The 14,507-nt window shown below is 39.9% G+C and overlaps 1 protein-coding gene across 2 annotated transcripts; it reads right to left on the bottom strand.

Moving 5' to 3' along the window:
- Positions 1-447: 447 nt before the first annotated feature.
- On the bottom strand, positions 448-11,930 carry dis3l2 (DIS3 like 3'-5' exoribonuclease 2). 2 transcript variants are annotated; one of them, XM_032530874.1, is made up of 21 exons: positions 11,819-11,930; positions 10,427-11,205; positions 10,167-10,297; positions 10,011-10,064; positions 9,815-9,916; positions 9,059-9,233; positions 8,806-8,870; positions 7,841-8,070; positions 7,571-7,744; positions 6,937-7,016; positions 6,711-6,823; positions 6,504-6,611; positions 6,087-6,320; positions 5,726-5,805; positions 5,395-5,578; positions 5,059-5,145; positions 4,470-4,617; positions 4,016-4,146; positions 3,072-3,176; positions 2,560-2,664; positions 448-2,165 (listed from the first exon to the last, which is right to left on the bottom strand). In XM_032530874.1, exons 2-21 carry the CDS (start codon positions 11,178-11,180, stop codon positions 2,064-2,066), a joined length of 3,162 nt encoding a protein of 1,053 aa, XP_032386765.1. In that variant the 5' UTR covers positions 11,181-11,205; positions 11,819-11,930; the 3' UTR covers positions 448-2,063. The 2 variants fall into 2 exon arrangements, with proteins under 2 accessions (XP_032386765.1, XP_032386766.1); XM_032530875.1 differs by having other exon boundaries at positions 10,457-11,205.
- Positions 11,931-14,507: the final 2,577 nt, after the last annotated feature.

The raw sequence follows: 14,507 nt of genomic DNA, 5'->3' as shown, positions 1-14,507 counted from the left end.
AATGTGCCACAAATCAAGTCTGAGCATTAAAGACCCTACAACAGTTGGAAGCACTTAAAGCACTATAGTAAACATAAAATCCAGTAAAAACTCGAGGCCACCAACAACTTCAGCGGCAATTCTCATTCAAGTCATTCCAATGTTTTGTATTAAAAACAATAACAATGAGTTGAGAAATAATTCTACTTTGGTCTGTCTTGCACACAAAATGCAGAAAATGTGCCTCTGTTTAGACTACAACAATATGTTAGCTCCTGAGACCCTCCTTGTAAGAATTTAAATCAAATGAAAAGTTCTACAAGCTGTACTTCATCACTGTGACATGAAGGACCTGAGGGGACCCTTTAGCCCTTTCATTCACATGCAGAAAGATCTGGAAAATCTTCCTTTATAAAACACTACAAATAAATCCGGCAAAGTAAAAAGTCCAGGATGGCATGTGGTTGGTGTTTTCTTTTGTTTCTCTACAGACGTGAATATACCTGTTCATTAAATCTGCTGTAGTCAAAGGTTTTACTTTGCTAATACTAATACATTTTTACAGTTTGATCCATGCAGCTTCACTCTAGCAACCATGGTCAGTCAAAGACAGCCAAAAAGGTAAAATGCAGTAGTGTATTGAACTTTAAAAACTCAAAAATAAGTCTCTCTTCTCAATCTTGAATAGGGAAAGCAGTCATTGATATTAAACTGAAAATCAGCTTTTAAACGTTGGACTGTGTACAACAGTTCTTTAACATAAAAACGGTCCTCATAAAGGTCAATTAATCAACAGCAAACTAAAACTAATTGCTGCTTGGATCTTTCCCTGTCAGACCTGGGTCACAATTCAATTTGAAATCCATCCACTAAATTGCATACAATAATGGGCATATTAGTGAGAACATCAAGGCTTGAAATAAAACATTAAAAGTTTGTAACCACTCACTATGTATCATATGTCAAACCTCACCCAGTCAACCATTTTGGCAAACCATTGTTTGTAATTGTTTGTTTGTTTGTTTGTTTCTACTTTCAAGATGGCCATTATTACCTCTCATTATTACGGTTGGAATTCCAGCACTATTAGGGAAAAACTACTGGCGCGTGTAGGAGGAGTCAAAAAAGAACCCATTACATTTATGAGTGGATCCAAATCACGTGGCCAATACACAAATTATTTTTCACTTTCGTGAACAGTGAGAGATAGCCTATCTTTTGATATGCTTTACTCAAATTTGTTTTGTTTTATTCTATTATACCTCCATCCCAAACAGATAAAGATCAGACCACCTCGCACTGGGCCGATGAATGTGGAGGGAGGGAGTATTGGGGGACTAGAATGGGATTAAGAAATGGGAGGGGAATTAAAAAAAAGGCATGAAAAAAAAAAACAAAAAAAAAAACAACTTTGCCCCTGACCCAGCTATCTCAAAATCCCCAACCCTGGATCCACCCCTGTGCCTGGCTATCCTTATTTGGCCCAATCAGAGATGCACACAAAGATCATTGTAGCTATTTTTTTTTTATTTTTCTCTGCCGGTTTTTCTTCCTTTGACTAATTTAGCCTCCCTCTCTTGCAATCTCCCCATTATCCTTTACACAAGAAACACAGGCGGGCACACGTGATTTCTGAAGAATATAGTCATGTTAAGTCACCCTTGCCAGGTTGACCACTAACTCACTCATTAAAACGTGAACTCCTAGTAGTCCTTGGCAGCGGCTTGGGTTTGAATCCGACCCCGTCATTCTCCAGCTGCTCTATAATAAAAGGTAATAAAAGCCCTAAAAAAATAATCCTAAAAAAGTAAACTTGCCTTTTGTGCCTTCTACCTTAGATGGACACATACTATGCCTTGGAAAAGGGCAACAGTCATGTACATGCAAGAAGGTTGATTGCAGTAAGTGGGCTAACATATGAAACACAGTGGGATGGGCCTTTTGGTTAAGAGTGAAACTTATAGTGGGAATTTCCATTGAAATGTGACTCTGACCTGTTTAGAGATTTTCCTGCTTACCACAAGAATACTGCTCCTAAACTGCTACCACCAGACGACAAAAGAATATGTGCAATTCAGTTGTGTTTATGACTTGTTCTCCTCAGGCCTCTTGAGCACCGCACTGTATTTCATGGGTGCACCGTCCGCTTTCAGCTGCACCTCCACTAACGTGAAGATTGAAATAACCTGTAAGTGAAAACAAGACATGATTATTGCAATTTACACTGTCAACTTGCTTGGTCAAAGACACCTTCCAACCATCCTAACCCCAACCCCCTCCAACTGTTCAGGAAACAAGTTAGTAGTCCTGTTTTCTTCTTTTTAAGAAAAACTTGAAAAATCTAAGTTCTTAATATGTGAGATGATGTGCTACAATTATAAGTAGTTAATGTGTCTCATAACCACCTTATTACTGTCGTTTTGAAGTTCCCACAAAAATACAATCACACAGTAAAAGGTCTAAAAATCCATGAAACCTGAAATTAAATTCTCCCTTTCTGTTCCTATTAAATAATATTTATATTTTCCTATTGACAGCCTATACCATAACAAAAGCCTTTTCAGTGTCCGCGGTTCTCACCTGCTCTTCTGATGCTTTCTCTGGGTCCTCTGGTGTCCAGACCAGAGTCAGCTCGGATTTCTTCCCCACCTTGCGATGGTGGAACGACTCCAAGCCGGCAACAGACTGAAGGTGGAAACAAATGGTTTCAAACTGTTTCAGATGAAACTTGACCTACCACTGCAGTGTGGACTTGGACAGTTTTATTTTGAACTATCACACATCACTCTCTGGACAGTCTCATTTTTCTCTCCTGGATGAGCGTTTTTGGGGTAAATAATTCTGTGCGGCTGTGAAATGTATAACCAGGCTGAACTGAAAGCCATTTACACAGTCAAAAGAATATCTCTAAAAATGGCAATTATGTCAACAACAAGACTGAAGAGGTATTTAGAATATAAAAGACAATTTCTAAAAACACTACCGTTACTAAAAATGTATGCACTAAAGTATAACGAACCCTAAAGCCGAAACTGCAGCTATTGTATCAGGACTGAAACCTTTCCCTGTAAATGCAGTGTATTGGAGCTGACCTTGCAGTAGATGCGTTTCTGTACTCCGTATCGGAGTACCAGCACGTCAAAGGATTGATCCAGCACTCCCATCACCATGGCCTCAGAGTCCAGCGGGCCACAGTCCTGATGAGCACAGACCCAAAACAATATTTCAGCATACTGAGAATGGGTTTGACATGACATTAAGGAACTGGTTTAAACCTTGGTTTATTTTACATTTTTCATATTTTACATTTTTTTTTTTTTTTTTACAGGATTTATTGAGCACTTTGTTCTTTTGAGGATACAAAATAAGTTATTAATTCAACGTTCACCCAGGGTCAAAGCAATAGTTCCCGACAATATTAGCCACAGAAATAAAGAAATAAAGGCCTAATTTCAGAAAAAAACATACTGCACATTTAAAAATTATATATATATATATATATCTCTATCTATCAACATTAAACAATTTACATTCAGGTAGTGCTGGGCAATAAGGAGAAAATCAAATATCTTGATTTTTTTTACCAAATACCTCAATATCGATAACGCAAAGATACTTAGGTATTGTCTATTGGGGCTTTTACTATAGACACATAGTGAGTTTTTTGATATTTAAACCTCAATTATGGATATATAATGGGTAAATATAAGTGGGTAAAGGCAAATAATTGAACAGTTAGAACAGTCTGGTAATAACATCACTTACTGTAATGCTAATTTAATGTAAAACAGAAAAGAAAACAAACAAAAACAAACACATGCCATTTAATTATATTACAATAGCGAAAATCTAAGATGATATCTAGTCTCATATCACAATATCGATATAATATTGATATATTGCCCAGCCCTATGTTCAGGTTGATCAATAATTTTTTTTTTTTGCCACTGCAGCATTAAGGACAGACATGTACATCTTGAACAAAAAAAAAAGTATGTTGTCCCACTTGACAAAATGTTGTGGCGTGGATACCCACCTTAACAAACACTCCAAAGAAGAGTTCAGAGCTGAGCTCCTGGACTCTCTTGGATAGAGTCTTCTTGTCATTACAGTGGGATGCCTGTTTTTGGACTTCTTCTGTTGACAGCCCCAAATTAGGCCCACAATCTGCATGCAAACATTCAGTGGGCAGACACACACATAATGAGTATGAGAAAAAAAAAAAATCACACATTAAACTGACATAAACACACACAATAGGAGCAGACAGAAGCAGGGCGGGCAGAAACAATGGCCAAAGGCAACAGAGCAAACAATGGGAGATCTGAGACTGCTTTGTTCTGTTCTGCATTTCTTTTTCTACTTTATCAAACAGACATGTCCTCCAATACAACCACAGCACTAAAAACAAAGGACATTGTGTTATTTGTTAAAATGTGTGCGTTTGTTTTTGTGTGTCCAAAAGAGACTTTTGAAGAGAAGGTACATACTCAGTGAGGAAGCCAGCAGCCTGTGGACAATGATGTCAGCGTAGCGTCGGATGGGGGATGTGAAGTGAGTGTAGAGAGGAACGTTGAGGGCGTAGTGCTTAAATAACTGTGCGTCCTTGAGTGCACCTGTACAGAAGTACAACGCCATCTGGGAAATACCAATAACCAACAATAAATTACTGGAAAGCTTTCATGTTTTTTCCCCTCTGATTAAGATTAAGACATACTTTATTGATCCTGCAAAGGGAAAATTTAATTTGTTCACTCTGTTGTTCATTATTACACACAAGCCTGAAATACATACATATGCTAATGAGACCTGGCAATACTGGCACCTCGCAGCTACCAGTCCACACTCCGTACCAGGTCCACAAAGGGACTTGAACTGGCGTCCCTCCGGTTACCAAACAAAGTCCTTGTTGACTGAGCTACCGCCACCCCATATGGTAAGATGATGAACAACTATTACATGACAGTGGGCGTCTTTTAGCTTTACAAAAGCAAATGTATACCACGCACGTTTGATGAATGGATAAAAGCTCAAGTAGACAAAAACAGAACGGAACGTTCCATTCAGCAGTGGTCTAACCTGCATGGGTCTGGAGCACATGTGGGTGAGGACTTCTTTTCTGGCAGTGGTATACTCATCATCACCAAGTGTAGTATTGAGACTCTTCTGTATGTTGGAAAAGCAGAAAGTTTGAATCATTGGATTAGAAATTAGATCATTTCAAGTAAATAAAATGTTTTGTCAATCACTTATTGAGCGTTAGATACTTTGTGATATTCCTAAGGGAGGGAAATACTAACAAACACAAAGAAATCGTCAAATGGACAAGAAATGCAATATTTGTAATGCAGGACAAAGCATTTTTTTCTGAGACATTAGAAACGGGGCTACATCTGCTGCATTGTGAGTACTGACATGCAACGCTCCTGCAGAAGAGAGATCTATGTCGATTCCCAACTGGTCACACAGCTCCTGCAGCTCATCCACCATTTTGGTCTTTGGTGGAGGGTGGCGTCTGAGCAGGGCCAGCTCAGGGAATCTGGAGTAGATGTGGTGGGCTGTGGCAATGTTAGCCAGCAACATGAACTCCTCCACCAACCTAGAGAACAGAGTTATGGACGATGGTTAAATGGCCAAAGTGGTGGAAAAATGAAACAAAGAAAAGGAGGACTATTCTCCTGATTGATTCAGAGACACATTTTAACAAAAGGTTATTCATGTGTCTCGTCAAATAAATGTTACTCACTTATTACTGTCTCTGTACTGGTAAACATAGCAGCCTTGAGGCATCATGGTCTCTTTGTCCAGGGTAAAAGACAGTTTTAACTAAAAAGAAAAGAAAAAGAAAACACAAGGCATGTACGTGAAAATAATGTTTGTCAGAAAGCTGACAAATCTGGGTCTTGTGCATAACACTTTCTATATAAGTATTGTTGTGTTACATAGTGTTGGCCAGCTCAAATAACCTTGATAAATATCTTTGTTGATGAACTCTTATTTGAAACACACAGCTACACAGTCTTTATCATGCCCTATTTCTTAACTACTGCATGAAAGGAAACCCTACCATACAGGTCAGAGTTCAACACAAGGCAACGAGTACTAACCTGGTCGAGTCTGAGGGCTCCGCCGGAGAAGCGCTGAGCCCGGAGGTTCTTGGCAATAGAGTGCAGGTTGAGCACAGCCTGATGGATCTCATCAATGGGGTGCTCAGGGTCCGCAGGTGGCAGCTCCTCAGCGGAGAACATCTTTTCAGGGGCCTCGATCATGCTCTGAGCATGGTCGTAACTCAGCTTCACGCAGGAGCGGATGACAGAGCGGCCAAACCACTCACTCAGGATCTGGGCAGGTGAAGTGGAACCAATGAGATGAATCACAAAACAGGAAAGAAAATAAACAAAAAACAAGCAAGTGGCAGCACAATTTCAGCTTAATCAATCAGCCATCAGACACTACCCGATGAACTTAACCTCCTTCTGTTGGAGTGCAACTCTAACTGGTCCATGAATTTGATATCGTCATACCTTCCCCTCCGGTGTGATTTTCCAAATGACAGAGAAAGTGAGTCTGTCAGTGAGAGGATTCAGACTGCACAGCTCCTCACACAGCAGCCTGGGCAACATGGGAATCACCTGGACAGTGACAAAATACATTGACAGTGAGTTCTGAATTAGTTATTAATAAGTTAAGCTAATTCTATAAATAAAATAAACAGGTCATGCAGCACTCACTTTTTGAACCATATATACACTAGTTGCTCTCTGGCTAGCAATGGCATCCAGAGCGTTGTCCTCCCCCACAAAATAACTCACATCAGCAATGTGGACTCCCACCTCAAAGTTACCTGTGTTCAAAGACAGTCTATGACACAACACAAGACATCCCACTGGCAAAATAGTATCTATATCCAAATTCATGTTCATCATTATCATCACTTAGCTCCTGAGTTAAGTTTACCATCAGGGAGTTGTTTACAGGACAGAGCGTCGTCCAGGTCTCTGGCGGTAGAAGGGTCAATGGTGAAGATGCACTCCTTCCTGCATAACAAAAACAATGCTTTGTGAATTATATAAATACATATCATATATCAAGAAATAATACACTCTTTTGCTGCCATTAGATGTGGAGCTGCAAAAATTAATCAATTAATTGATTAGTTGTCTATTATATTGATCGCCAGCTATTTTGAAGATAGATTTATCAGTTTGAGTAATTTTTTATGAAAAGAAGTAAAAAAAAAAAAATCTGATTCCAGCTTCTTAAATGTCAATATTTTGTAGTTTCTTCAAAACACTAATTAAACGCTAAACACTAAAATAAACACTAACATTTTCCACCATTTCATATACCGAGCAACTAAACAATTAATTGAGAAATAATCAACAGATTAATTGACAATGAAAACAATGGTTAGATGCAGCCCTAATTGGACGGAACAGCTTGAAATTCTCAGTAGCCCAATCATAAGCAATCATGTGTTAGCAGTCTGGGTCTATAGAGCTCTGTCTCATGTAGCATGTTCCCACACACATTCATAAAAAAGGATAAGAATGTAGAGCTACATAAGGATGTATGGGCTTCACAGTCCTACCTCAGGTCTCTCCTTTTTCTCATCTCCTCAGGTGGGATGGTCCAGGGCAAATTCTTGGGAAGGCAGTCTAACACCTCATCTGAGAACTCCGAAAAATCAACGTCGTACTCTATCAGGATGCCCTCCGTCTCTGGCTCAATTTCTCCAGCCTGACCCAGTGTCTTAGCAAGCTGGCTGGAGGAAACATCAGGAGAGAGTCCGGTTGGTTGTGAATATGGTTTATACTGTTAAGAGTGATTCCCTGCATCAAGCTTTGAAAAGAACACTCACCCTTCAGCAAAGTTGCTGTCGGCTGCCCAGCTGGTGATCCGACATATGAACAAGGTGTTACTGTAGTCCCCCGGGCGGGAACTAAAGTCTTCGGGACAGTCAGCTAGGAAAACGTTAATCCGTGGCACCCGGTGGTCCACGGGGGAGAACATGGCAAAAGGCTTATCTGGTAGGAATTTCAGGAAGCCTGTCACAGCTCTCGAGTGTTTTTTTTCAACAATGTACACCACCTGCCAGACAAATCAGTGTTTTATTTAATATCCTGAGCAAAAATGACAAATTGCTGCTGAGGGAACAAGTGAAAGAACAAGCAGAAATTTACTTATCTTAGTTTATCGTTAGTGCAAACAAAAGATTTTTAGTTCCTTTTATTAGAAAAAGCCTTTCAGTGATGAGAAATGCGTAGTTTTTATTTATACACTACCGGTCAAAAGTTTGGAGTCACTTCGGAATTTCCATTGCACTCCATTATAGACAGAATACCAGTTGAGATCAGTGGCATTGTTTTTTTAACCAGCGCAGCAGTTTTCATATTACATTATGTGCTTACATAATTGCAAAAGGGTTCTCCAATGTTTTCTCAGTTAGTTTTTTTTAAATGATATCAGATTAGTGAACAGAATGGGCCTTTGGAACATTGGATGAATGGTTGCTGATAATGGGCAATGTAGATATTGAATTAAAGATCAGCCCCCCACTCAGATCAGCTGGTATTCTGTCTAACATCGAGTGGAATGGAAATTTGTAAGTGGCCCCATACTTTTGACCGGTAGTGTATATATTTATAAATTGTGAAGTTGATTTGGCACTTTAGCATTACTTGTGATGCTGTTATAGCCCTGCTGTTATTTCATGTTAAGCAGGGACTAAAACCTTGTATTCTTATGGTTAGTTTTATCTGGAAAATGCTTGGTAAAAAAAGTAATATGAGAAATACAGCAAAGCTGATAAGGTGGGACACTCACTTTAGCAGTCTTTTGAAGTATTTCCCCATTGGGCTGTGGTGTTGAGGGGTCTTCCAGAAGTTCTTCTATTTCCATCAGATGAAAGGAAAAATTGAGATGCATTAGCTGAACTATTGCTTTTATTTGTTTTTTTGCTTCTGTGCATTGATACTCTTTTTAGACCAGAAAATAAATATTCAAACAAAGATACCACAAGTTCCTATATTGATTGTGATAGGCAACAGCTGCTATAATCACAACTCCTTCACAGTACCTGTGTCAGTGAGGGTGGTGTTCTGCACTTTGCGGATGAGTTCATCCTGGTCGCTATGCTGGTCTTCCACAGTAACATCAGGCCTGGGGGTGCGTGCTGTCTTTTTCTGCACCATGTTTTCTTTCAAGCTCTCTGACTCACTGGTGCCATCACAGTCAGTATCTGACCTCACAACCTAAACAAACATGCCTTTGTCGTCAGGCTAAGATGGAGCCTATTATAATAATATGAATACAACTTGAAAAGAAGCCACATATTTAAGACATGGGGCTTACGAACTAAAACTATGCTGTACATAGATTGTAGGCCTGCACAATAAATTGTCATAAAAATCGCGATCTTGATTCACTCTTTTTTTAATGACTGACTAATTTTAAGTGCCTCCTGCATCACAAACGCCACTGCTTTCATCTGTAAGTTTTATACAGACTGTATAAAATAGGTTTTAAAGCGCTTCATAGCGCTGCAATGCTTTCCTTTCTCTTAAAAAAAAAAAAAACTTAACTGAAATAAATTGAGAAACAACATCTGCTGGATCAGTTTGGGTGCCGTTTTAGCAAAGGCCTCTTGTGTTTACAGGCTTGTGTGGTGATGCTCAATGTGCCAAAAAAAATCTGTTTGGTACAATTTGTTTTGTTTGGTCTACAATAAACATTACACTACGTGAGAAAATAAGCGTGACAGAGAATCGTGATATCAATTCTTAGCTGAAAAATCGTAAATGAATCGTGCAGGCCTAACATTACTACAGTTTACCTTCCACTGCTCCCGAGGGAGAATTTGCACCACCACTATGTCTCCATTCAATGCTCTGTTACGAGCCACAATCCCATCCAGAAATATATCCCTTATGTCATCCTGCGAGAATAAAAAAGGGACCCATTAAACAAGTTGTTGAAGCAGCAAAACATTGCATTTGACACGTGTCAAATCCATTCTGTGTTGAACTTACAGGAGATGGGACGAAAGCTTCGTGGTATTTCTTTGGGTTGATTCTTAACTGCCCCTGCAAGTATGTCAAATTAGGAAATAATTCCAGTTTAGTCTGTTAGCCATACTCAATACAGATTTGAATACAGTTTCAGGAACAGTAACCCTGGGTTTTTACCTGAATGAGTTCTCCTCTTTTAAGGCCATGGGAAACCTCCTCAAATGCCATGTAGGATTCAAACACCTGTTTCTTTGATCCTCTGCCTCCTTTGTTCTTACTCTTTTCAGCAGGAGAATTGGCACTTGAAGCTAAAAGAGAAAAGAAAATTTTACTCCTTAATTTAATCCCTCACATGTATACAACTAATTTCTTATACCAAATAAAATGTGGGTACACCTGCTGAGAATTAAGATCTCAAAAACTAACCTACAGTTTACCTCTGGATTGCTGCATTGTGTTGTCTTTACCATAAGGGGACATCTGAGAGTCAAACCCAGACTTTGATGTCCCTTCTCTGCTTTTCTCCTCTTCCGGGTGCTTTGGCAGGTTTTTTTTCTTTAACTTTTTCATCTTCTCTTGCTCCTGTCCACTTGTACTGGCTTTCTTTGGGGATTGGGGATGTCCAACAAATGAGTCAGCCTCTTTTGAGGTGACCTCTCTGTTAGAGTCTTTGCTTTTCTTTTGCTGCTTCTGGTGTTTCCTCGAGTCGTTGGGTTTTAAAGTGCTGAGCTCCTCACCAGACTCGACGTCTCCATCGTGGCTGGTGGCGGTGTCCCTTCTCTGTCCCCATCGCTGTCTGTCAGACACACCCTGCTTTCTTTCACAGTCCGGCTGAGCACTGCGGGTGCTTAGTTTCTCCATGTATAAAGACAGAGAACTCTCCTCTCCTTTACTTTTCATGGAAGAGGGGGAGAAGTCACTCGAATCAGAGAAATCATTGGGCACTTGGTCCCTTTTTCGTTGTGGTATGTTCTGCCTGTCACTCTGAACTTTGAGCAGTGTGGTTGGCCCATTCCCTTCCCTTTGAAATGCTGTGTCCTTAGCATATTGCTCTAGATACAGACTGAACTTGCTGCTGCAATGCTGGCTGAGAAGCCTGGCATATGCGTCTTTCTGAGGAGGAGTGCTCGACTGATTCTGGCTGCGCTTTGGCTCTCGATTCCGGTTCTTCGGTGGCAGAGGAGGATCCATATGGCAATCCTTACAGAAACGATCTCTGAAAAGGCAAAAAGCACACTGAGTGGTGCCAGTCAAGCTGTAGTCCGTACACATTACTTTCAGACCAAGTAGCTTTAATGGGCAACAATGTTTACAATTTAGAGCACTCGAAATATGTTACAATAGGAGATCGTTATCCAAAATTCATTTGAAGAAAATTAAAGTAACACTTCAGTATAGTAGCGTAATCCATTCATCTTACGTCATAGAGCTACATTAGTTTGTTTAACTTAAGTCATAATTACATGCGTAAACATGACTGGAAGTTAGGAAGAAACCAAGTTAGCATTACTTAACGTCACATTGGGATGATAATTATACAAGACAACACACTCTGTATCACCCATTGTCTCCGGTATCAACGTCTTTACGAGTTCAGAATGCCTTCTAAACCTTTGTATCCTACAGCTACCAGCTAACTAACGTTAGCTAGCGCCTATTAGCAGTGCCTGACTAGCTTCAGATATGCTAACAGCAAGTGTTGGTTTAACGTTAACTAGCTAGCAAACTAACTAACGGTACTTGTATGTCAGACAGACCACGACCCTGACCACGATAAACGACTAGATAATGGACGGAACGATTGTCACACTTAAAATCTTATACATTACCTTATTCACTGCGTGTAAGGTGTGCAACTTAGCGGTTATTCAGAACAAAGTGCTAGCTGATGCATTCACTTCCTCTGTCGTCGTGAATTGAATGGTCACAGTCATGCTACCTTTGAGTGCTATCGGAAATACCATAACTAGCTGAACGCATGAAAACACCACAATAGGGGAAAGTCAAGATACAATACAATAATGGCCTTTCCTCTTATCAAATATTAGTCAGGGACAATCCTGTTACTACATAGATTTTGGACATTTGACTTATCAAGCCCTAAATTAATTAATTAATCAGGTGGTACATTTTGGAAAAAGTCTATCGAGACTTTGGTGAGTGACTCTGTGGCTCATCTATTTTTGTGTGTGAAACTAACATTACACCCGAAATGAATCAGTACCCGAGGTAATTGCCATGAGTGTTGTCATTCGTTCTAGTATTCACTTAGCAGCTCCATGACCACACAAATGAGAGACACAATCAACCTCTAGAGGGCAGCAACGACTAAATATTTCATTGATTTGACTATACAGTGACTCATTGCTGTGTGTCAGTTGTGCGAAAAACTCAGCCTGTCTGATGACAACGATAGGAAGAAAGTAAACTAACATTCAGTCAGACATACATGTCTGTGTATGAGTGTGAAGACAGTTCTTAGCTATGCTCTACAGTATATTTGCTATATACTCTCTCCTGACAACTGATTTCACACCTGTCTGTACACGCTTCGCTTGCATAGTTCAAGACAACTCATAGAGCCTCCTTCAAGCACAAACACAGACTCACCCACACCCACACACAAACACACACAACAACACACACACACACACACACACACACACACACACACACACACACACACACACACACACACACACACACACACACACACACACACACACACCACTTCCTCAGTATAATTCACAGGGGATTACATGGGGGTGATTTTTGGCTACGTGTATGTGTGCCGTCAGATGGTGCCTAATACTGTAGATGAGGGTGTCATGTCTCACCCAGAGTTTTCTTGGAAACGTGCAAGACACTGATGCATACAGATCACATGTCTTGTCTTCAGTAGGCCTAGTTGGGATTAAGTTATGTACAGTAAGAACTTTGCACGATTGAGGAGAAATCAGATGAGGTGAAAGCACCTAATAAGGAACCCCCACACTGAGTCTCACTTCACCCGGTCTCCAATACATCCTCCCGGACCAACCAACCAGCCAACATCTCTTCTTAATCTCACCTACCATCCAAATCTATTACTATGTTCTCAATAATCCTCATAATCAATAATTCATTAAATCTTTAAACTGCATATTGTTGTGGTGTGCTTCTTGCTAGTGAATTGTGATTGAATTAAGTCTCAGCTGCTGTTGCACTATTAGACATAGACTGTAATTTGTGCATATCTGGTTTAAACAACAGTTGTTGGAAACAGTACCGATCTAATGCTGAACTAAACTAATAGGACCAAGGAGTATCACATACTGGTACTGGATCATGTACTTGTACAGAGGCCAGGCAAGGTACAGAGGGACCCCTTACTTAAAGGCATGAGACGGGACATAATCACCAATGCCAACACAGGACCTGCTTCTTTAATAAATTTGAGGACACAGGTGCTACTTACTCTCTTCCCTGTCCAACAGTGAGAGACAGCACCAACTACTACGCAGGGTGAACTGCCCGCTTTACACATTTGCAGGTGTGTTCTGACTTCAACAGCACAAATCAATATTTCTTCTATATGTTACCAGATGGTATGACTGATTTGTTCTTTCTCTGCAGAGACGCCGTGTCCTAGTAATTATACTGTGGCTATACAGTAAGTAGAACCAGCGTTGGGTCCTTTCTGTAATTTAGTTTTCCTTCCAACAGTTAAAGAATATAGTGACATGGTTTCACTAAAGTTGTCTACTGAAATAAATTTCAGGATGAATGTGTTTGTTTATTTGTTGCATGGCTTGTAATAGACTTGCAAATTAGCGTTTACACAGGCTCTTGCCAAATGCCAATTGTGTGCTGGGATAGGCTTCAATTTATGTTAGAATGTTGCCATCACTGTACCAAGGGGAACACGTGTCAAGAGATGAAAAACGTATTTTGCCAACATTTGATAAGACAATACACACTCAGACCATTCAACATTTTGTGCTGTTGCAGATGGAAAAGTTTTTTTCCCACCAGCATTAGTTGATTGAACTGTCCTTCCTTTGGCAGTCTATACCTAGGGAAATTAACATAGTAGTTTTCAACAGTCTTTTTAATCTTCATCAAGACACTGTGGGTGATCTGGCAGCCCGAGCATTGGCAAGTAACAGAATACTTATTATGAACCTTTAACTATTTCCCTAATTTGAATCTTGATAGCCTGTTTCTGTTTCATACCTCCAAAAAACTAGTTGATTGACTCAGAATTCTGATGAGTGACAGAGCTTGAGCTACTTACATTGAGCTGCTGAACATTAAATATAATATGGAGCTTAAAAAAGCAATGTATTTGTTATTTTCATCATTTCTCCTTCATAATTCTTCATCATCACTCTCTGTAACCTTCCTGATGCCCTATTTGCCAGTCAAGGGTGCACTGTAAAACCAACAGTCTTGCTATACTTCCAGAAGCGTCACAACAACCAAAGTATAAAAATATTTCTCACGTTAAAGTTGTGGACAGCTTATTAGCTTAGCACA

The sequence above is a fragment of the Etheostoma spectabile genome, chromosome 12 (assembly GCF_008692095.1).
Source record: "Etheostoma spectabile isolate EspeVRDwgs_2016 chromosome 12, UIUC_Espe_1.0, whole genome shotgun sequence".
Taxonomy (NCBI): domain Eukaryota; kingdom Metazoa; phylum Chordata; class Actinopteri; order Perciformes; family Percidae; genus Etheostoma; species Etheostoma spectabile.
This window is presented reverse-complemented; position numbering and strand designations above follow the sequence as displayed.